Source organism: Dermacentor silvarum, chromosome 3, assembly GCF_013339745.2.
Source record: "Dermacentor silvarum isolate Dsil-2018 chromosome 3, BIME_Dsil_1.4, whole genome shotgun sequence".
In the NCBI taxonomy this organism is placed as follows: domain Eukaryota; kingdom Metazoa; phylum Arthropoda; class Arachnida; order Ixodida; family Ixodidae; genus Dermacentor; species Dermacentor silvarum.
Window position 1 is genome coordinate 194,685,565 of NC_051156.1, and position 24,001 is coordinate 194,709,565.

General features: G+C 47.0%; 1 protein-coding gene across 3 annotated transcripts in view; it reads left to right on the plus strand.

Annotated features, from left to right (window-relative positions):
• The first annotated feature begins 3,402 nt into the window (after positions 1 to 3,402).
• The window catches only part of LOC119446404 (uncharacterized), a 223,379-nt gene continuing 202,780 nt past the window's right edge, over positions 3,403 to 24,001 (plus strand). For 2 of the 3 annotated variants that reach the window (XM_037710830.2, XM_037710832.2), the window contains exon 1: positions 3,403 to 3,510. In XM_037710830.2, coding sequence (XP_037566758.1) covers positions 3,460 to 3,510 — 51 coding nt within the window. In that variant the 5' untranslated portion in view covers positions 3,403 to 3,459. The remainder of the gene's footprint in view (positions 3,511 to 24,001) is intronic. The other variant, XM_037710833.2, reaches the window with a different exon arrangement.

Sequence of the window (24,001 nt, forward strand, 5' to 3'; positions counted from 1 at the left end):
TGTTAAGATCTCAAGGTCGTGGAGTGAGTAGAGAATTCATGATTAAGCGACATAATAGCGTGGAAGTTGCGAAAACGGCCTTTCCAGCAGCGAAATGATCTTAAAGAGTTGTTTCATTTTGGGAGAACGCCTAGAGACTTTAAGAATAAACTCGCCTCCAGCGTCCGTATAATTGCTATCGCAAGTAAATGTAGTTGAAGAGGCCGTATAGTGCGTAGAAGAAATACGTATGTCATACAAACCCCCCAAGACCTAATTTCTACATTTCTCCAAATAATCATTGGTCTGTAAAAGCTGCGGTACGCGTGGTGCCAAACGAAGGGAAGAGCTGTCGAGGACGGCTGAACTAGGCGGTATGGGGAAATTAGGAAATATGCAGGTACAGCAGAAGGCCGACTGAATCAATATAGGGGTAAGTTGAGGTTGACTGGAGAGGCTTTGGTCCTGCGGCGGGGGCTGCTTCTGCTGCTGCTGATGATGATGAAGTAGCAACAACGACGCTCCGCTGCGGCTGAGTGTCTATATATGGCTTCGTGCTGTTGAGCACCATGTCTTATGTTCGAATCCCTACTGTGGCGGTCGCATTGCGATGGGACAGAATGTAAAAACGTTCGTGCAGCGCGTTTTGGGTGCACGTTAAAGAAACACCAGGCGGTAATTAACACTCAATCCGCAGACGTCCCTCATATAGCCTACTCCGAAGGCTCGGGACGTTTAAACTTCTCAATTTAGTAATTAAGACAGCCTAGGCATTTAAGCGCACGATAAATGTGTATTCTTTCTTTTGTGGTATGCGTACAGGTTTATTCAAGAGATTTTTTTTAATCCGAAGACGGCGTTCTATCACGGTAGCCGCCGCCGGAAAGGCGCCAACGGCGCATCGGAGGACGTTCACTTACCCGGCAAGCGTCGGTGGTTTGGAGGAAAGAACGAAAGTTTTGTTTAATCTTGAGTCGATGTGCGATCAGGTTGAAGATGGAATATTCGAAGAGATCGTCCTCTTCCTCCTCCTCACTCATTCATGCCCCTGTATTGCTGTCTCTTCACGTTACACCTTTCATTTTTAGTCCTACCGCTCGTTGTGCCGCAGTCCTTCGCATCTTATCAACCTTCCTTCTTATCCTCCAACTTTCTTTCACATCGTTAGCAACAGTAGACCTAAGGGCTGGCAGAGAACAAATAAAACAAGAATGTAAATAGCAAGGCGAACTAATTCAGTGAAATAAAAGGGAAAGCAGCACAGGAAGGCAGCAAATATACAACGAAAACTCCTCGTACAGGAATGACAGGAAGTTTACACATTTGTAACCTAAATAAGCAGAAATGACTCATCAAAAGGGTTATTACTGGAGGGGATGCGGAGGCCGACCGCCTCTATAATGCACATACACCGCGATGGCGCGCACGCGAGGCGCATGCGCCGGAAATGAAGCCACATTGAGTCTCATCTCGAGCGCTTACACAATGTCTCGTCGCGAACCGCTTCAATTAAAGAACAATGACGGAAGGATCAAGGGCGCGCCCATCTGACAGCGACGGCCAATGTCGTCAGCTGGCCGATCACGCGAAGTCGCCTCTGCCGCGATGCTATATAGTTCTGTACAGCAAAGGCCACGTGCACGCATGTCCGAGAAGACCGCGTTAGGTGCTCTTACGAGACAAAACTTAGTTCTGCATTGAGATGGCTGCAGCAACATTACAACGAGGGTGTAACAGCGGTGCAGCAACACACTTCATTATATTCTGGCAAATGTACCACCATGGCCTCCAAGGTCTCGGAGGACACTGTAGTACCAACTGCCAGAATAGGGCAGGTGATGCACTTTTTCATGCAGCAGCGCCACCAGAAGGCCTGTGTGGGAGTTCTGCGTTGTTTATCATAAGAGTAGTAAACGTTGGGCTATTGTTGATAACTACGCTTCATGACTGTATAGACGATCCTCGCCAAAGGAGTTTTCGTTGAGCATCCGAATACGTTGATAACTCTGCGTCAAATGGCATTGTTGTTTAAGTGATCTCAGAATGTGTTCGCTTCGTCATTTGAAATGTCTAAGCAGACTTACTTCTTGGATGTTTAGATCTAATAACGTGCTCAAATATTCTTGATTGTATTTTGCTGTACATTACATATTGAGTAACGAAGTAGTCATATTCCCGCTACGTTTACAACTGGATGATCCAGAACACTTAACTATATGCTTCAGGATAGGCTACCATGTGAGAATTGCGCTGGCGTACTCTGGCATTCAAGATAGCACTCGAAACTGCAGAAAACGACGCTGTGATGTATGCGGACACGTGATGACGAGGACACCTGCATCGGGCGTGATCGAACACCCATGATTGGCGGGTGTCAGTCGCATGGGTGCTACGTAATTTCGAAACAGAGCATAGATTATATAGGAGAGACAAATTCTCATTACCATAAACCTCTCTCCTATCCCACTAGTCAGGCAAACCATGAAACGTGAAAATCGTGATTCACCAGTCACCGCTGTTCTGTTTGAGTATGTTTGGGCTGAGTGACAACCTGTGAATTGGCGGGGAACTTTGTTGCGCGCATGCGCCATCGGCTCCTTTCACTTTCTATTTTTCGCCGTTATCCAGAGTAGGTATACTAAACCAAGTTCGACGTGGTTAACCACCCTGCTGGTTCTTCTCCATGGCCGGTATTTTGTGGCGATGCCTTTCCGGTGCTAATGCCTTTTCGCGCTTATCGCGCTTTGTCAGTGGTCAGAGCGACGGTCCGCTCGCGTTATCAACGGAATCAGCCGGCCGTGAGTGGTGGATGATAAGACTATTCCAAAATAAGTCATAAGACATCGCTACAAGATCGCGGCCCAGACTTCCATTTCACTGTGCCATTCACATGCCAAGAAAAGTGTTTGCTTATCAAGGCGTTCCCGCCTTTTTCCTCTGCCCCATTACAGCCGTAACGTGAATACGAGAGCGCCGAAGTGAATATGTCTGAAGATAAGATTACAATCTGTAATGATTTCACGGTTCGAAAGCGTCCTGCCCGAGCGCGTTGGTGAACCGCAGACGCGGCTTTCTACAAAACGTCAGCGCACGACTGCGCTGTGACTGAACTGACTGGAGTGCGCGTTATCTCCATTGCTGTTCGAAGCTTGGCCCGCCCAAAGCTATTCAGACGCAACGCAAGTACGAATGAGTGAATGTAGTAAAAACACTCGACCTGCAGTTACTGCAGGGTATACGACCGCGTCCTAACTCTCCAGTCTGTCTTGGCGAGCCACGTATATGCGCGTGGCTTCGGGGAAACTGTTGCACACAACTACATAGGTGCAGGCCGAGCGCAAGCGCACAGAGGATGCCCCTGCGGTAGCAGCGATGTCTTGGCAGTAGCGGCAGAGACGGTGCGTGAGTGGGGCCGTATTGTTTCGAGCCAGGCAGCGGCGGCGCGTCGACGTCGCCGAGGCAAGCTGCCCCGGTGCAGCAATGCCCGTGCATCATCGGCTCGTGACGGTGCGCAGATGCTGGGAGGTTTCGGTGCGTATAAGCATTTTTTTTTGCTCCCATTGGCCACTGTATTCTGCCCTGAGACAAGGCCGAGTATTATGCTTAAAGCTAGCTTCCACTTTTTGGGCTTGCCACAAAGAGACAAATAACAACTCTTCAAATTATTCTTCGACGCCTTGCGTTCTGTTTCAAGGAGCAGATGTAGTAGATGGGAGAGGCTCTTTTGCAGGGCGTTATCGGTGACCGTGGAAATAAATGAGCGAGACAGCCGAAATACGAGTAGGCTTCATCTGACAATTTGTAAAACGGTGTAAGAAACTTCTACTTGTCGAAGGCTTGATACTACTGAAATCGGGGTGTACAACATGGTCTACACTTCTAAAGAGAATATCTGGACGGTAATTAAGGTAACATATATGCGACATTTCTTAACCTTTCGTGACGCGTTTGTCAGATACATCAGCATACAAATATAGTCTGCTGCATCCAAAGATCACAGAGCTTCACAGGAATTTGGAGACTAACTGATGTCTAATGCTGGAGCCAACGTTTCAACAAGGAGACTTCTCCTTGCCAGGGTGGTCTGCAGGCCCTAACGTCGCATGAGAACTGGGATGGCGGTCGAGTACTGTGTGGGTGTTTTCTCGTGAAGTCTGGTCCGTTCGGCACGTACTCGCTTAAGGGCCTCGTCAAAAGCATACGGGACACAGTCAGTGCTCGTGGCTTGACCGGTAGCTCATCTGTTGGGCTTTTTCTTCTTTTTTTTTTTTTTTTAGTCTTTTCTTTTGTACCTTATCCGTGCTCGGAAAGCTAAGAAGGGGCTAGATTTAGGTTCCCACACTTGAGGGGGTTTAGCGAGCTGGGTATGCGGTACTAGGCTCGCTACACTGCTCGAGTGTATAGCGTGACGGCCTGCGATCGGCCGGCACAATTCGTGTTTACTGGATTGCGCAATACGGTTGCATCTGCTGACCGCATGAATACGTAGCGGCGGTGGTGGAATGCACGTGTCACAGATTGTAGGATGTGTCTCATACAAAAGCCTTCCGACAATAATAGAAACTCGAAACACCGTATCATTCGATGATTGTCCGGCTATCGATTGGATAGGGAGCGCCAGTGTTAACGCATTGCAGTCTCTCAAGCGTAGCACGCGGACGTAAGATTTCATAAAAAAAGTGCTAAGCACCCAACTAAATTAATACTTCTATTTAGCTTCCGCTAACGCAGTCCTGCTTCAAATATTGAGTGTCTCCAGAGAAACGAATAGGAGTGAGTGAAGCGGGCTTCTCCCCAAGATGCGTCTTATTGCGGGAAAGCCCTCTTTAACGAACGCATTTATTTGCGATAGACGCTCTTCGGGTCACAAACGGCCCTTATAAATGTGGGTCTGATTTGTACTTCTTTCCTTCCATCATTTCTTCTATTTATTTATTCGTCTCCATATGACTTGTTTCAACGCTCGTCTATCCATTGATTAGGCATGGGTTAAACAACCTGGTTGGTCGAAATCGGACTCGCCGCTGGGACTTAGCGACTATCGCGGTGCGTTTAGCACGTGGCGGAGGGGCGAAATGAAAAAAAAAAAACGCTCGTGTGCATATATTTGGAAGCACGTTAAATAACTCTAGGTGGTAAAAATTAATCCGGAGTCTACCACCAGGGCGTGTCTCATAAACATATCGTCGTCTAGGCTCGTAATCCCCAGAATAGTTATTTTTCTTTTTCAAGATTAATTCATAGCCTTGCACGACGGAGTCTCACAGCCCGCATATCGCTCCGAGATCTTATACCCCACAAATAAATCAATTAATTGAAGCGCCAATGTCGCGCTCTCAGTGAACGACGGGTGTCGCGGGGTAATCGGCCGATCGCAACAATGTGCCGGGTGTTCAAAATCGAGCTTTACGGAATTTTCAAAGATCGCCTGTGGCAGGTAGCGTAATTCTTATCGTTGAGCTGGGTTATTCGAAAAGGCGTACATTAGTAGCACGCGAAATTGAAACACATAATCAACTAATTAACAAACATTCACTAATTAACTTCTTAGTTCATTACCTTACTACACATATTGCAATTTACGAATTGTAGCCGGTGAGCTTGCAAGACGCATCCACTTGAAATGAATTTCCAGGATGACACCAGTTTCGAGGTATTATTTCCCAAACTGTGGGACGAAATACATGGGCGTTCCAGTTAGTTTCGTGCTTCAATGTATAGAAAAAGCATTTTGGCAAAAAAGTAAGTGGAACAACAGTGCATTTTTACGGCGAGTTTGATGGCGCATATCTCCAAGCTGGTGTCCTTCTGGAAATTCATTCCAAGTGGAAACGCCTGACAATCTCACCGGCTACAATAGGAAAATTTCAATATGTGTTGTAAGGTAATTAACTAAGAAGTTAATTAGTGAATGTTTGTTAATTAGTTGAATATGTGTTTTGATTTCTCGTGCTACTAATGTCCGCCTCATCGAATAAGCCAGCTCAACGATAAGAATTATGCTACCTACCACAGGCGATTTTTTAAAATTCGTAAAGCTTAATTTTGAACACCCAGTATATAACGTAAAATATTGCACGCTGTAAATATCATTGTGTTTACGGTACCGCCGCACGGATGTTCTGATGTTTTAGCCGCTGCAGTGGGCAGATATTTCTATATAGCCAGATTTTCTTTTCAGGTCAAATCAACCTAAGTTCTCTAGCAGAAACGCTGGAAGGTTTCTGCTGGAGAAATAAGGCTAATGAGGACCCTCTCCATCGGCTCTCCATCCACACACACAAAACAAAAAATAGAGTAGCATCGTTCAGGATCTTACAGGCGAGATCGTACCTCACCCCCAGAGCGCTCAATCGGATAGATTCCAACTTCCCGCAATCGTGCTCCAAATGTGGGCACGAGTACTGCTCTTTCGATCATATGCTCTGGCTGTGCCTGTTTAACGCGGGCTCTGATATTCACGACCAGTCCAAGTGGGACGCCCTAGTGCAAAGCGCGGACTTTACGCATCAACGACAGGTCGTCCAGAGGGTCCGCGACGTCGCCGAGAGCCACCAGCTCCCGGTTCCGTCATGGGCGGAGCCACCAACTTGATTGGGGTGCCTTCGGCTCCCACAATATTTTTCCTCAGGACCTTTCCATAAAGTTCATGTCAATTGTCAACTGTCAGCTCGATGACGACATAAGTACACGACAGCTCACTCCACGACAGAAGAAAAAGAACATATCTTAATGCAAAAGGCATGTGACACTGACGACTGCATATACGAAAACAATATAAATGACAAAAATGAGAGTATATTACGCAACAAAAAGTTTTCTGAATAATTGCCTAAAATCGGTAAATTAAAAAAAAATGAGCACACAATTTATCAAGTTCCTAGTATTACATAGAAACAGATACTGCACCTCCGCAAGCTTCCCAATTTAGATAACCCATTAAAGGCGGACAAATATAGTGTGTTAAGCTGCAGCTCACATGGTGACTCTGCTTGTGCTTGAGTATTGTAGAAGTATACATTCACAAATTGGAAACTCCCAAATTACAACAAGGAGCAGGGGATAACTGATTTATTATTTGCCTTTACTAGTAACCATAATGCAGTGTGGCCCGGCTGTGGATGCCGAACTTGGAAAAAGAAGCTGCACTACATCAATTTCCCATTATTCAATCGTCACAACAAAGCTACTAAAAAGGTAATATCCGTTTATATGCGAAAGTTATACAGTTGTAATCCTAAAGGGGCTTAACTGCTAATATTTGCTAATTATCTTACTATTCTCTCTAGCGCTACTAACTTGCAATGAATTTAAACAAGCTGACAAGGAAGGCAATCTCGTTACGGTTAAATATCTTGATTAAATGAGATGAAGTTACTAGCTATAACCTCCTGTGAACCGATAACAGCTCAAAAATCACGTTTGAAGTCGGTTCGTGTTGAATATAGCGTATATTACGAACGTGAAACACTCTTTCTTTCATTTTTATCCTTAACTACTACAATTACTACAAAGAGCGAAAAGCGATGGAACGAAAAATGTTAGGCCTAACGTTAAGAGACAGGAAGAGAGCGGCGTCGATCACAGAGCAAACGGGGATAGCTGATATTCTAGTTGACATTAAAGGGAAAAAATGGAGCTGCGCAGGCCATGTAATACGTAGGATGGGTAACCGGCGGACCATTAGAGTTACAGGATGGATACCAAGAGAAGGGAAGCTCAGTCGAGTACGGCAGAAAACTAGGTGGGGTGATGAAGTTAGGAAATTCGCAAGCGCAAGTTGGAATCAGCTAGCGCAAGACTGGGGTAATTGGAGATCACAGGGAGAGGCCTTCGTCCAGCACTGGACATACGCTTATGATGATGATGACTACAATTGAATTCCGGAAGCAACGTTTCCATGTGCACGGGCAAATTGGCCATCTATAGTCACGTTTATCATTGTAGAAATTGATTTCATTTGCCTAATAACAGATGTGAATATGCAACATCATGTTCGATGGATTGCCATGTCGATACTACATTTTGGATTTTCATCTTCTCTCGCGGTATTCGAAACTCAATGCGCGGTAGGTATTCGTCGTCTGTGATAATGCAACAACCTACATCAAATTAATTTAAATTTCTCGAAAGCTAACAGCAAGATCGTGATTGAGACACTTCCATACCGTTCCTCACAGATCTGAGTTAATCTAATCTGGGATGCCTGCTTCACGTAATCGCTTCCGAGTTGCTTCAAAAAATCTGGCAGATCCCACGCACTGTGGGAATCGATATTTTGCGGAGCAGTGTGTGGGAGACCTTAAGCGAAAGCCTTAGCCATGCTCATGACTATGACTTCAACCATTCACCTTTAGCCTTTTCCTTCACTTAGTACCACATCCGAACCCATTCCATTGGTTTTTGAGGTTTAATCTTTTTCGCTGACTCATTGTCATTTTTGCTGAGTCATAGTCTGACCATTATATTTTAGCGTTTCCTTCACTTAGTACCCAGGTCCGAACCCATTTCAGTGGTTTTTGAGTGTTAATTATTTTTTGCTGAATCATTGTCATAATTGCTGAGTCATGGTCATGATTATGGCTTCTACCACCACCATTTAGTGTTTCCTTCACTTAGTCCCCACGTCCGAAACCATTTCAGTGGTTTATTGAATGTTAGTCTTTTTTGCTGAGTCTGTAATTTTTGCTGAGTCATGTTCATGACTGACTTCTAACATCATCCTTTAGTGTTTCCTTGACTTAGACCCACGCCAGAATCCATTTGAGTGTTTTTTGAGTGTTCATTTTTTTTCGCTGAGTCATTGTCATTTCTGCTGAGTCATACTCATGACTGTGACTTCTACCATTATCCTTTAGTGTTTCCCTCACTTAGTACCCGCGTCAGAACCCATTTTAGTGGTTTTTGAGTGTTAATGTTTTTTTCGCTCGGTCATTGTGATTTTAGGCGGCTGTTTGATGACCTACATGACACGCATGCCATGACATTCATGTCATGACCTATCATTTATATTCGTCATACACTGTTGTCACACTATGCTAATTTTGGTACCTACCAAGTTAACGAAACGACCATGAGAGCACCTAGACGTAGGCAGCTGTTTCATGACCTACATGACACACGTGTCATGAGTGAGTGAGTGAAATAACTTTTATTACAGGTCCGGCGAGGACGCTAACTCGTCGCGCACCCGGCTAGTCCCACGTCACATGACCTGTCATTTATGTTAGTCATACACTCTTGTCATAGTATGCCAATTTTGGCAAATACCAAGTTAACGATACGACCATGAGAGCACCAAGACGTAGGTGGCTAGATAGATAGATAGATAGATAGATAGATAGATAGATAGATAGATAGATAGATAGATAGATAGATAGATAGATAGATAGATAGATAGATAGATAGATAGATAGATAGATAGATACTGTCAAAGTGGCAAATGTTCGCCAAGAAATGCTTCGCATTTAACATAATAATAAATGCACTTTATCATACAATATACTACGTCTCGGGAGGATAACATAGTGCTAAAGAGGGTAAAGCTTCTGTAGCATAGTTTGCGTGCTTACATCACTAAAAGTAGTCGCCCAGACAACCATTTTAGATCGAGTGCTCGTTTGATTTGATAGTAGCATATCAGGTTTGGGGCAGTTAGGCATAAAATTATGACTTCCAGTTGCGCCGAGGTAACTTTATGGCGAGTTGAACGAAGGAATTTCGCATCAGCGCTACGCTGGTTTGTGTGCTCAATATTTTGCGTTCATATTCTTGCCGCCATTCGCAACGTGTGGTCTTTGTATAAGTGACTGATAGATGGCGCCAGCATGCTATACAGAAACTTTTAACCCCCGCGCCATGCAAGAGAGCAGTCCTAAAAAAAGAAAAAAAAAAAGAAAAGAAAAGAAAACGTAGAGTTCGTAAACGGGACAACATTATATTCATGACGTTCTACAAAGAGGGCATGCCGGAAATCAGGAAATAAAGTATGTACGATAACACAAATGGCAGCGCATTGCCCCTCGAGGCGCGAGCTGGCTGCAGAACTGGGCAGAACGAAAATAACCGGAGCAAATAATCGCAACAAGACGATGCACGTATTTGCTGCTGTAAAAATCCGGACACAACCAAACCCGTGGTACAGGAATGCGTAGATATTCGCCCAGCCACTGCCGTATTAAACATACGCTTTCAGATGGTCTGTAGTCAGACTTGTACGAAATGAATTACATGTAATTTATTACTTGTAATCAGTTACGTTTTGTGATAAGTTTGTAATTTAACGATTACTTCTTTTACTTCGTAACCTCACTGTAATTGAATTACTTTTTTCAGTAATCAATTACATGTAACCAGGTGCTTTCTTGGCGAAACAATCTATAACAGGCGACTCAGCTTTGAGCACTTCAATTTCGCGGGAACTAGTGTCCAAAGAGATGAAAACATGTACAAGGCTTCCCGGACAACACCAAGACATCCTCAGTAAGTCTCTGGGATGTCGCCATCAGGAAATTCGTACATCCTACGGATGTCCTGCATTAATCTTAAAGGCTCCTGGCCAAGTCCATTTGTCCGTCCCAAGTAGATATATATATATAATGAGAACGCATCAGGCACATAATTCGAGGACCATTTTAGGATGATGTCAGGCCATCTTCCAAGGCACAACTGTTTGAGACTGTAATCATAGCGCAATTCGCTATTTACATATTGGGTTCATATATATGCATAACGCAGCTTGGATATGAGAACCCATGTTGTAGGGCTCCGTCTTGATATTTGCGCACTTTTATGTGCTTGGTCTCAAATCTCAGAAATTTTGACTCTTTGTTTCTTGCCACCATTAAAAAGCAGTTCGGTATCAAACGAATTACCGCAGGGGCAGCACCACCTATGCACTTGCAACAGCATAGCCTTCAAGATCTGCCTTTGCTACGTCAAGAAAACCGTCGGTGGAAGGTGCGCGTTGTGCACCAGGCCCAATAATAACAATGACGTAATAATAATAATAATAATAATAATAATAATAATAATAATAATAATAATAATAATAATAATAATAATAATAATAATAATAATAATAATGAATCATTTATTTATTTACCGTGCTCAGGAACAACCATGAGGTCCAAGTGCTGGTGCACCAATATAAAAGAAAAAAAAGAACGGCAGGGGAAGATTAGTAAAACAAAACAATGAATGACGATAACAACCTGGAAAAGAAGAATGTACATATAACAAGGCCAACATGAATACAAAGAAAAAGGAGAAGGGCAGTTGAACAATATTTTTTATATATTATTTTTTACATGCTGAAGCCCACCTTGGTCTATAGCAAGAGTGGCCATAACGTCATATTTCAGTTGCAGACAAGAAATCGGTCAGGGGCAAAGAACGAACATTTCCGTGCAATGCATTCTAACGTTCAATTGTTGAGGAGAAAAGAAAGCTGTGTTTGTAGTATATCACTTCTGGATTGCAGTGAGAAACGATTTAGGTTGTGAGAGCTACGGGTGTGGGAAGGTTCAGCAAACTTAACGTATTTATCTAAGTGGTTACAGCGTGGAGAGTTAAGTTGTGCACGGACTTTACGTGAGACTATGTGAAACTATGACACAACAACGTAAGCTCGAAAAAGCATAATGACAGCGAATTATGAGAAATGTCAAGATCATGAAAGTAAGCGTTATAAAGACTCTGTAATCTGTGGACGATTTAGTGTTGGTGATGACAGGCAGGAACATTGAAAGGTCTATGTTACACGGAATACGAAACATGGTGCAACTTAGGAGTTCGGGGCAGGTGAGGATACCGTGAAGGAGTTTGAAAAGAAGCAGATGGTCAGCGTGATTACATTGGTAGCGAAGTAAAGGCAATGACAATAATCCAACAGTGCTCGAAAAATGTCCAATGTCCATGTTAGCCAAGCGGCGATGTATATGTACACACACACACACACACACACACACACACACACACACACATATATATATATATATATATATATATATATATATGTGTGTGTGTGTGTGTGTGTGTGTGTGTGTGTGTGTGTGTGTGTGTGTGTGTGTTCAGAAACTTTTCTGGACCCGACCTATAATGTCACTGTTGAATCTAGAAATGCCGCTCCAGACGACCGATGCGTATTCGAATTGAGGAAGACAGATTGTTGTGTACAACTTGCAGAAAGGTGTAGGAGAGTTGAATTCACTCGATAGTCAGCAAACAGAGCCAGGAGAGCGCAAATCCCGCATTGCAACGCGTTTAATGTGAGCCTAAAAGTGTAAGGTTGTATCAAAAAGTACACCGAGACCATTGATCTCACGGACCTTTAGCGTCCCTTTAACCCCTTAAGAAATACACATTAAATACCCAGAAAAAAATGTTTATTTTAAGTGTAAATGTGCAAAACACTTCAAGAATAAGCATAATAAACAAAAACAAAGAATATGTTGCGGAATTTTTTTCAGCAATCGGGGGGAATACCCCAGGCAGTAAACTGGAAGTGGGCTTCGCCCCAAGTTACCTAAGGCTTCGTTTTCAATTTGTTCAGACAGCTCTCGTCATATGTGAACCATAGGTGCACATTTCATTTGCTTTACACCACCTGTGGGACACCACTGCAGCTGGATATCTTGCATAGGCCTGTCTCCGCTGGCCTTGCTTCTAAAAGACAGTGGATCGCGTGCGAAGCTTCGTCTTCCTCGTCCAGTATTGCTGCTCTAAACCTACAAATGAGGCTTGCTGCCTGTCATTCAGTATTGGCCGAGACATTTAGCCAGTGATTGCGTACCTAATACTGAAACTCGGCAAGAAAACAACAATTCTGGGGCGGCATCTTATAACGGTGTCGAAAGCGAACCGGTTCACTTGCCCTCACGTGATTGGTCATGATTGTGGTTGCGTCAGCGGCCGTCAGAGACAGTGGGGCGGTACCGCAAATTTTGAATACGTAAGCGAGCCCGTCGTCGGCCATGAGTGGAATCGGCGAAGAGGTAGTCCGCTTTGGATTCCGTTGCTGTGGCTTGGCTGTTTGCTTGCGACCACGGCCGCGCGCGCTGGGAGTGCCGCCTCGGAGACTCGCGGGTGGTGCGCGCGCGCGTGCGTTGATTATCTCTGAGGTATGACTGGATACACATGAAAACATGGCGGCGCCCCTTATTCTTTGCTTCGGGTTGCTTTCCCGGGCCCGTCAACGATTGGAGGTGCTAGACGCGTTTTCAGAGCTGACAGATGAGGAGTTTCGGCGTGATTATCATCTGTCAAATTGAGAGAACCGTTTGATGGCTGTGCGATGACATCATAGAATAAAGAACCAACTTTCAAGATTTCCGCACAACTGACAGTGATGTGGCTATTTCCTTTGATCCGAGTGGTTACAATTTTTAACGCGTGGATTACCACCTGGCGATGAACAGTTAAACAAATGGTAGTATTATATTGCCTAGTGTACAATAAAGGAATATGTCAACAAGCGGCGATACTTGAGAACTTTCAGGACAGGACAAGGACAATATTTAAATAATAGTTCATATTTATTGAGCAAGAAGAAACATTCCGTAATTCCTCGATTAACTCGTCATATAATGACGTACACTTCAGAGGCGGCACCCTGTCGTTTATTGGTTGCGTCCTCCCCGTCTTCCACCTCCGGCTTGGGAGTGGCCTATTTAGTGACGTAAGCGGCGAAGTGAACCGGTTCGCATTCGGAACCGTTATAAGATTCCGCCCCTGGTATGCCTCCTGTGGACTCGCGAGGAAAGCTTCACTTTAATGCCAAACGGTGTGGGCCCATCAAAACATGATGCGAACACGGGTAGAGTGGCTCGGCCCGCTCGGCCAGCTGCCAAGATTTTGACAAGTAGACCCGTCGAAACTTTCGCTCCCTGACCGGGGCCGGGCCCCCTTCAGCTGGTTCGTTGTTGCACTTCTCGCGGAAAGCGTTGAGTGTTTGCCGCTCGCTGCTCACCGCGGTTTTCTGATAACAACAGTCGCGAGCATTCCTCTCACGATATTTGTGCAGGAGTATGTCGTAAGACACGAAAAGGAACGAAGCGGATGGCGACGACGTATACGGCACGCTGACGAGGGCGAAAGAACAACGGTCCTTCTCCCTGCCTCCCTCCCTCCCTGCCGTTTCCTGGGTTGATCTTTATCTAACAAAGTACGCCGACTTTCTGTCGAGCGCCTCACTGCATACAATCGTGAAATACGTGTCAAGGTGTGCGTCGTTTACAAACTGAATAAGAGCGGAGGGGGGGGGAGGAGGTGCGTGAGGGTTGCCTGAAGTTAGGAAACAAGTAGGGTGGTTTGCGACGTTAGACAGGGCAGGAAAAAAAGGCAGACAGAAGGAACACTCATCACAGTCCACTGTACGGTCAGAGTGGAGAGAGCTGCTGATATTGTGTTGTTGTTTTGTCAAACAACAAGTTGATTAGTTATTCTCCGTAAGTTTGTTCTATTTTCTTATACATGGGTTGCAGTATAAAGATCGAGGTAAAGTGTACCCCGGCTACTCTGTTTCGCTATGTTATGTACATGGAAAATAAATAAGTAAAGATATAAACAAATTGAAAAAAAAAACAAGATTGCGATGCATCGGATAAAGATATAACTTTGAAGCGGCGAGTTCACTTGACGTCTGTTCATGCCGCTAACCGAATTCATATAGGTGTTAACGATTAGCGCTCTCCCGTTTTCTTATCCGACAGCGCGCTCATGCTTTCAAGCGTGGGGTGTTAACGCTATTTATGGCTCTGTTCGCAATTAAACCATTCTGTTGTTAGCGCGCTTTGTGGTTCGCGGTCCTTCGGTTAGTATAGTCGTTTTCTGCGCCGTTTACTGTTGTCTCAACCCATGTTGAACCAACAAGGCTAGAGTCGCCCGCTTTGAAAATCTGGGGTGCCAGGAAACGTTCGAGCAGGGTGCATCTAGCGAGCAGAGTATATTGGGCCCGACCATTATCGTATCACTGTTTGCGGAATACCACACTACCGCAGAGATGCGCGTGGCGTCGCAGTGCTCGTGGCACCACCTTGTGATGCTAACGTCAACTAGACACAACCACACGGAGGCAACGGACAATGAAGCCAGCAAAAATGTAGGGGAAAATTACTTGTGATTTGAAGCGAAGGGAAACAGCTTGTTTTAGGTGGATTCGGCTCCCACCAATGGCAACTTGTTTTGTTCGTTCACCTTCTATTCCATTTCCCTCACCATTAATACATTTTACTTGAACCGCAAGGAATTTCCCCGCTTTCCCATGCTTTATTGTCCGTTGGCTTCGTGTGGTTGCGTCTAACGAAATATCAAGACCCTAGGTTCCCCTATTCTCGTTCATTACGTCGACTAAAGCCCACGGAACTGCATCTGCAGTGGTCGCGTTCTACCCACCATCGTCCTTATCATCCTCGTCATCATCATGGTCATCATCATCATAATCATCATCAATGTCCTCCACAGGACGAGTGCTATTCCAAGCTCATCTCTCGACAGCTGACGGCATGGCTTCTGCCACAAATTTCATAATTTTCATCCCACCACCTATTTCTCTGCTGTCCTCGACTTCGGTTCCCTTTCTTTGGTGCCCATTCTGTAGTTCTAATAGCCCACTGCTTATCCACCGCAAATGATCAACCTTTTATTTAGGAATTTTTGTTTGTTCAGGGTGCCCCGATGGAAAGAACACTATAGCTCAGGACGAACTCTATGCGTGTTTATATCTAAAACCTCTCTCTCTCATCGGAATGTGCCTTAATCTAAAATCCACGATGGTGCACATGTGTGGCCAAACCATCACAATCCTTGCTAATAGTTACAGTGCTTACGAGAGTTTTCCAAAAGACATACTCACACATTAGTAGAATATTCGAGAGCAATGTAGGATACATTAATTTCTTCCGCCTAAAAAGTCTTAAAATAGGTGCAGTAATTATGATATATTTATCTATTAGTCAGTTACATAGTTGAAAGCAAGGCACTTGAGGTTTGAGTTTTTCTTTTATTCTTATTATTTTTTCAATTTTGCAATAGTCAACAATTATTTGTAAAGAATGTCAGCCGGAAAGAAGAAAGATCTGGCTCCTACACTCTCTAGAATTCAACGTTTCATTTCAAATGCAACAAACGTCACCAAGTTCGGCGCAGTGGATGGCGAGCAAAATGATGTCTCCCTTCCCATGCATCTATATAGGAACCCTTTGAGGTAAAGATTCCCTTTAAGTTTACCGTCCCAAAACTTACGAGGGACACCGTAAATTGGAGCGCTCCGGTATAACTTTAACCACATGCGGTTTCTTTAACCTGCACACAAATCACGGCAAACGAGCTTCTTCTTTTTCTTTTCTTTTCGCCCCTATCGGAGTGCGCGCTTACTGCGACCGAGAACGATTCCGTGAGCTCGTACTATGGCCTCCGAGATCGGGCGGCGCGAGCTGCTAATGCGCACTCGTTGATCTCGGAGGTGATGCTCGTACTCAATAGCACAACGCCGAGTCACTGAGCCGCAGCGGGCGGGTTAGCTAAGTGTCGGAGGAGTGCGTGTGGCTTCGTTACGCGCCGACAGTGGCGTCCTTCCCCGCGGCGAGGTAGGTCACTTGAGCTGAAGGGCCGGCCATCCGAAGAAGTGGAAGGGCCCGTTATTTACAATAGGAAGGCGGGTGGGCAAGCGGGCGCCTGTCCCCGGTCGGTTGTTACCTCGGTGCAGGTTCGTTGACTCAAGCGGTGGCTGAGAGCGGAACAGCGCTGCCTCTAAAAAAGTGTTGCGCTTCTCCTTCCCTTCCTCCTCCCCATTTGCTTTTAATTTCTTGTTATTTTTTTACCTGGCAACTTCCTCTTGTGTATACACATTACTTTTCGCTCGCCGTTTCGTATCGCTTGACCCGAGCCGCATACACGTATGGTATGGGTATATATGGCCTTGCTTTCGCCCAAAAAAGCGATGGTTGAATGAACCCGCGCGGTTCCTGGTCAGGGCGCTTGCTTGCTCGGTGCGAGGCGAGCGCTTGTGCGGATAACCTTGCCGACGGCCCTTTTGTAATCCTCGCTGGGACATTTCGGTGGTTGGATTCGCCGGTCGCGCGCTCGGTCGGTCTTTGCGGATATTGGACTTATGTTGTTGTTTTGGTTCTTTGTTATTCTTGGCTGGGGAACGGCGATGGCTGCAACTCTTGATCTCCTCCTGCATAACTTTGATTATGTAAGTGGAACACTTTTGCAAACATGTTCCATATAGTTGGTAGAATGCGGATCGCAGTTTCCGTGTCGACATGTTTGTATAACTGCGACGCATGCGAACAACGGCTGCAGCACGGACGCAGTTCACCAATCACTCAATCGAATCGGTAGTGGAGCGTAATTGTTTAATTGGCTCTCTTTGCCAGAAGCACGCGTTGTGATATCGTCGCGTCGAGCGGCACCTACAGGAATGCGGTTTTTTTTGTTTTTGTGAAAGCACGCATCAATGCTACGGAAGTTGATGCGGCTGTTGTTGCAGCAGCGATGCATTGCACGCCGATCTGCGCTCACTCAGGCGCACTCCACCACAACACACCCAGCAGAAACGTTGACGCTGGAGAAACACGCGTTCCGCGCGCATAGCCTCGACGTACCTTAACGCGACACATGCCGAAACCGACGATCATACGTCGGACGTACTTTTAGTCGCAGCCTTATTTTGTTTTACAGCGTAAGCTGTTATGGGATCATTCCAATAGCCGTTTCGGGTCGCGATGATGCCGCCGCCGGCGGCTCCCGCCGCGTGACCGCTATCGCCGGAAACGCGAAAAAAGTACCCGATTCCCGCCGGGATTGAGCCCGCGCCCGCTGCGTGGGAGCCGGATACTCTACCACTGAGCCACGCAAGCGCTAGCTATCGGGGCGCGGAAAATACCCATATATAAGGCAAGCACGCGGGGGGGGGGGGAGACGACTCAAGTCTCCGCCAGTATGGTGGCGCCATCTAGGTAAGATGCCTGCAAACGCAGCGTCCGCAGTCGCAGACGACGATATGCGATTCAGACGAGGCGCGCAATCAACCTGCTCTCGAGCTGCCGAGCCTCCGCCAGTATGGTGGCGCCATCTAGTTAAGGTGCCTGCAAAGGCAGCGCGCCCGACATGCAAGTTGCAGTTCTAATGCTTGATCGGGCTGAGCAGACTGCTGTGCAGAGAGCATTACAAGCAGCTCGCCGTCGACGCCGGGGGGGGGGGGGGCAGTTTATATAGTTCTTTTCAAAACGAGGCGAACAGAGGGCCGCGAAGACCCTGTTGTGCGTGGTGCCCAAATTGGAGCTACTCTTGAGCCGACTTCACCAGCTTACGCTGTGACTGTGCCACGTGTGCCGCGCAGACCTGTGACTTTTTTTTAAACGCACAAAGGCAATGAGTATCCGCGTACATGCATGCACAATCATTGCGTATTGTTCGCATTTGTGACGTAACACTTTGTCGAAAGGGATCAATTTACTAATTACAGCTACGTTAGAAGCCGCATAGACGAAATTTAGGCAAGAACACGTAAATACTCGTCATTCACATGCTGAATTTCCATACTTCTTCCCTGGAATTTTAGCGCCAGAATTGACTCTGGTATGCTCTGTAGAAAACTTGATGGTGCGGGGCTTTCGAAAGAAAGAGATAAGGAAGGAAGCCTTCATACACACACATGCTAAACGGCTTAAGACTGCTCATGAAGGCTCCGTGACTACGTGTTGCTAGGCACGCACATTTCTCGGAGCCGACAGCTAACAGGTTGCTTGCATATGGTAGCTCCGACGGACGACTGTTTTTCCTGACGAGGACCGCTTGCTAGCTGAGAGAGAAAAAAATTACTCCATCTCCCGCTAAAGGGAACCATGTGTGGATGCGAAGCAGCGGGGAGATGGTTAGCTTGAGCGGGAGATGGTTTCGCTGCAGCGGCCCGAGCGCTCATCGCGGCGCTGCACAGGAGAGAGAATGACGGTGCGCGCGCGCTCCGTCATTTTCATACCGCGGAACTACCGTGGCGCCCCCAGCGGAGTATGCAGCTGTCGCACCACCTGTCGTGCGCGCCGCTCCGGATTCCTAGAGGAGAGAAAGGGGGAGAGCGTAGGAGAGGAGAGAAAGGGGGAGGGGACGCACATGCGCTGTGGGGGTGTGGGACGCCGCGGGAGGGACGGACAAAGCGGCCGCCATAAGATGCTTCGCATCTAATAACACACAAAAAAACTGGAGGATGCTTAAGCTTCGCCTTTAAGAGTGGAACGTGATAGCGTTATCGGGCTCCAGTCGCATCAAATTTTTTAATGAGTAGGCTTCACTGCAACCCTCAAAGTGGGAAAGCCAGCTTACAAAGACCAAGCTTACACTGATCCTGATCGGCTTCACTTTTAAACACAAATGCATTGCTGGGAAGATATTTTTACAGGAGCAATTTAAGCCGTCTTATATCAAAATGTGAAGGCCCTAGGACCTTTTTTATTATTGTATTAATTTTTTGCTGCGGTCCCGAGGCGGGCGCGTGTCCAAAATTTAGAGAGGCTCGGTTTTCAACATTCCCCTCATTGTTTCCTAGAGCCAAAGCACAGCGAAACACCATTGGAATTGGAGGACGCTTATGCTTCGCCTTTAAGAGTGGAACGCGATAGCATTCAAAGATCCCTGGCTGTTAATCAGGCTTTTTTTTTTCGTATATTCAAATTACAATCCGACGCTATCCCACCTGTAGGTTGCGGTTAAGTCGTACTTTACGATTTTTCTGACGGATTTTACTTTCAGAAATTCAATTTTTTTGCACTAACGCCTTGCGCCACGCGGAGGGCCTGTGTGGTCGGGGTGGTTCGGGATGATGTGGTTCGGCGGACGCCGATACTTAACGCAGACACCGACGTCGACACCGACCCCGGATTTTCTGCGACACGGGGCTCTTAACGCTTCCGCGTTAAAACTACCTCGGCCCTTCCACTCCGTGGAGATGGTTAACCAGCGAAGCTGAAGCGTGCGGCCCCGGTGTTTATCACTGGGTTAATCCCGAAGGTTCATTAAAGTACATCTCAATTATGAGGTTGCATACACGTTCGGCTGCGACGGAGAGAACGACGTCACTGACGGTATGCCATTCTTCGCATACAAAAACGATTCTTCACCAAGATTCTTCACCAAAAGAAAAATGATTCTTCACTAAGACAGCGCGCAGTTGAGCAGTAGAAGCAAGAACAAATGCCGCGCCGACCAACGTAGCCGGCATAACTCTACCAGCTAGCGTTCAAAATGCGTGCCCCCAAAACCGAAACCAGAAGTGTGGTTCAGGTTTTAATGCCAGCCGCTTGGTGCGGTATAGGAAATGCGTTTCTCTGTGATTAAGCGTGCAATAGAAATGTAACATTTAAATCACGCTGTCCGGTACCTACGCATTCCCAACGGAGCCAATGCTCATAGCAGTGCCGCGATGGTACTGCTTTGTATAACCTCCATATTTTAGGGGCGAAGCTCCTTATAGCGGCACCCGTTCGTCCCCATCGTCGTCGTCGTCGTAGTAGTAGTAGTGTGTAACCAGTCTGAGAAAAATGAGAAAAAAAAATTCCGAAGTTGTGTCCGTAGCGCGGAATCGAACCAGGGACCCCTCGCTTCCGAGCGCGCGGCGTTAGCCCACTACGCCACGAAGCGGACATGGACACACGCACCACGATGGCAATAAATACCCAACATTAACGAAAGGCCGCGTTTCTAGCGCGTTTCTAACGCGTTTGTGCTAGCGCGTTACGGCCCGTGTAAGAAGCTGGTGTAAGACGCTGTGGCCTCTCCGCCTTACCTTCAACGCGTTTCGAACGCGCTGCCCAAAGCGGCGGCAAGTCAAGTTCAAGTCGAGGAGCGTTTATGAATACGGGGGGTATACTCTCTCGGTAGTCATGTGATGGCGTCGGCAAACGCGGTGCACGTTCCGGCATGTGTAAATGGCTGCGTAAGACGCTGTTGCCGCTCCCCCTTACTAGAGAGTACTGCACGTTTCTAACGCGTTTGTGCTAGCGTCCCCTTAAGCGGGAGATCCGATGATTCCCTCCAGAGCTTCGCCCACTCATCATCATTCACCCCGTGGATATGCTGTGAATTTTTTTTCTCGTCCCGCATTCCCAACGGAGCCAATGCTCATAGCAGTGCCGCGATGGTACTGCTTTGTATAACCTCCATATTTTTTCTGGTTACCTACGTAAATTGTTTTGCAAACTTCGGTGAGTCTCAGTATATTTGGAAAAAGTAAACATAAAGTGAAATGCAGTTCAACTCCGCGCGTGTGCCTTTTATCGCGATGCCTCTTTAGCACGCATAAGAGGAAGAGGTACCGTGAGCCGCTTGTAGAAATTAAAATAAATTTCGGCACGGACACTTAAGACAGCTTACGTGGGGGAATGGCAAAGCATTAGAGTCCCTTTGGTGAAATACTTCTGTTCGCATGTTGCTTCTCCGCGCAAGGTCTCGCTTGCCTTCTTCTAACTGCGCCTCGGTAAGGCCACATCATAACGCACCAAGCGCCTCAACGCGCTCGCTTGCCCGCGCGGAATTAATAGCTCGAAAAACCGCTCAGCGGCGTTCAATTGGACATTAACGGGCAGCTGAAGCACTTTAAAAAAAATTTGGCTGTGGTTTAGCTCTGGTTATACCTAGTCGAGTAGCGATAGCGATACAGACCTCCGGCTGCGCTTAGGCTTCGCTTGTAGTTAGACATGTTGTTATTAAACTTAGTGGTTTCCCACTAGACTAAGAAAGGAGAGACGTTGTGGTCAACCAACGGGTAAAACTGTATTTTGCACACCAATGAATATGCTTCTATGATCCGTAAAGTAATGGGCTTTTGTGGCGACATCGTCAATGGCCAGCGCCCAACGGCAGGGGCGGTGGCCGCGCGGCGACCGCGCGGCGACCGCGACGAGTCGAGTTGCTGGAGAATCGAGGGCCGGGGTGTGACGTCACACAGAGGACGCGGCGAGCGCTCAACGGCTGGAGCGGTGGCCGCGCGGCGACCGCGACGAGTCGAGTTGCTGGAGAATCGAGGGCCGGGGTGTGACGTCACACAGAGGACGCGGCGAGCGCTCAACGGCTAGGGAGCCTACATGCAACGCCGTTTTAAAACGGCGTTGCATGTAGGCTCCCTATCAACGGCAGGAGCGGTGGCCGCGCGGCGACCGCGACGAGTCGAGTTGCGGGAGAATCGAGGGCCGGGGTGTGACGTCACACAGAGGACGCGGCGAGCGCCCAACGGCAGCAGCGGTGGCCGCGCGGCGACCGAGACGAGTCGAGTTGCTGGAGAATCGAGGGCCGGGGTGTGACGTCACACAGAGGACGCGGCGAGCGCTCAACGGCTAGGGAGCCTACATGCAACGCCGTTTGAAAACGGCGTTGCATGTAGGCTCCCTATCAACGGCAGGAGCAGTGGCCGCGCGGCGACCGCGACGAGTCGAGTTGCTGGAGAATCGAGGGCCGGGGTGTGACGTCACACAGAGGACGCGGCGAGCGCTCAACGGCTAGGGAGCCTACATGCAACGCCGTTTGAAAACGGCGTTGCATGTAGGCTCCCTATCAACGGCAGGAGCGGTGGCCGCGCGGCGACCGCGACGAGTCGAGTTGCTGGAGAATCGAGGGCCGGGGTGTGACGTCACGGCGGCGAGCGCCCAACGGCAGGAGCGGTGGCCGCGCGGCGACTGAGACGAGCCGAGTTGCTGGAGTATCGAGGGCCGTGGTGTGACGTCACTGTGTGGCCATGGCTCAAAGTGCGGCGAAGGCGAAGAGGTGAAAACCTGGCGTAATGTAGGTATCACTACAAAGAAGTGAGCTTTCATCCAACAAGCCATAGCGTCTGCTGGAGACGCCGCGGGTCGTTTAATGGGCTCTGATAGCGAAGACGATCCTGACGTCATCTTAGGTGCTGGCGAGGAGCGTGATTCGAATAGAGCGCTCACGTGACGTTTGTATTGACGTCATCCTCGCACCCGGTTTTTCACCCCTACGCTCGGCGCGCAAAGCGGGCGGAGCTTCAACGAAAATTTAAACCGCGATATTGCGGCGCTGCTATGCGCATAATCGAGAAAATAACTGCAGGAGTTGAGTTATAATGTGTCAGCGTTCCGAACCCCCGTAAATCTTCAAATTCTAAAACCTCTTCGGCTTCCCTTTAACGCTTGTATTGTGATTTAAATTATATGGACACTCCAGGCGCATTTCGGTTGTCGCCGTCGCCGTTGCCGTGAGGTTCCTTATAATTGCAGAATTACCGCACGACTGGCCGCTCGAAGCACTTTGCGTGTATTCGCGGGCTTCTTTCATGCTCGGAAAAACACATTTATGTAGCACGTATTGAGCAACAGAAAGCTGTATCGGGAGTTTTTCATGCTGCTCTACAACTTTCTCATTGACACTTTCATAATTAGGACAGCCCTTCTCGAGTTAGATAATTAATTACAATTAATTATTAAATCTCAGTAACAACAAAATTACTGGCGGCTACTTCACTGTACTGGAAACAATACGCACTAGGTTGGATTCGCGTAACGCCGTTCCTCCTTTTGTAAATCGTGCTGCGTGATAGCTGGGACACCCTGTATAAACAGAATCGAACTGATAAGTGATCGGCACTACGTCAAAATGTCCGTGATACATGGTGTGCTTCTGCGGCTACTGCTTCAGGTTATTCAGATTGTGAGACAAAGTCACGATCTTTGCTGACCAAACCGCGTAGTAGTGGCGGGTATCGGCATTTGCCTGGTAACAGTTAATACGAATATAATAACTAACCAAATATAATTAATTAACTTTTTAGGTTTACTTGTTTTACGGGGCATGTTATAAATGCAGAATTGAATTCATCTAATACACAAAGCAGAACATTTGGCTAGAAACTATGTGCCCGGCAACAGTTTCCAGTAATGCGGACTCAAAATATCACCGCGAAATAAATTGACGTTCCAGTTATTCGCTTTCGAAGCTGCATTTTCTTGGAGTGCGGGAACATCTACTGGAACAGCATACATTATAGCACATGTTTTACGACACCTGC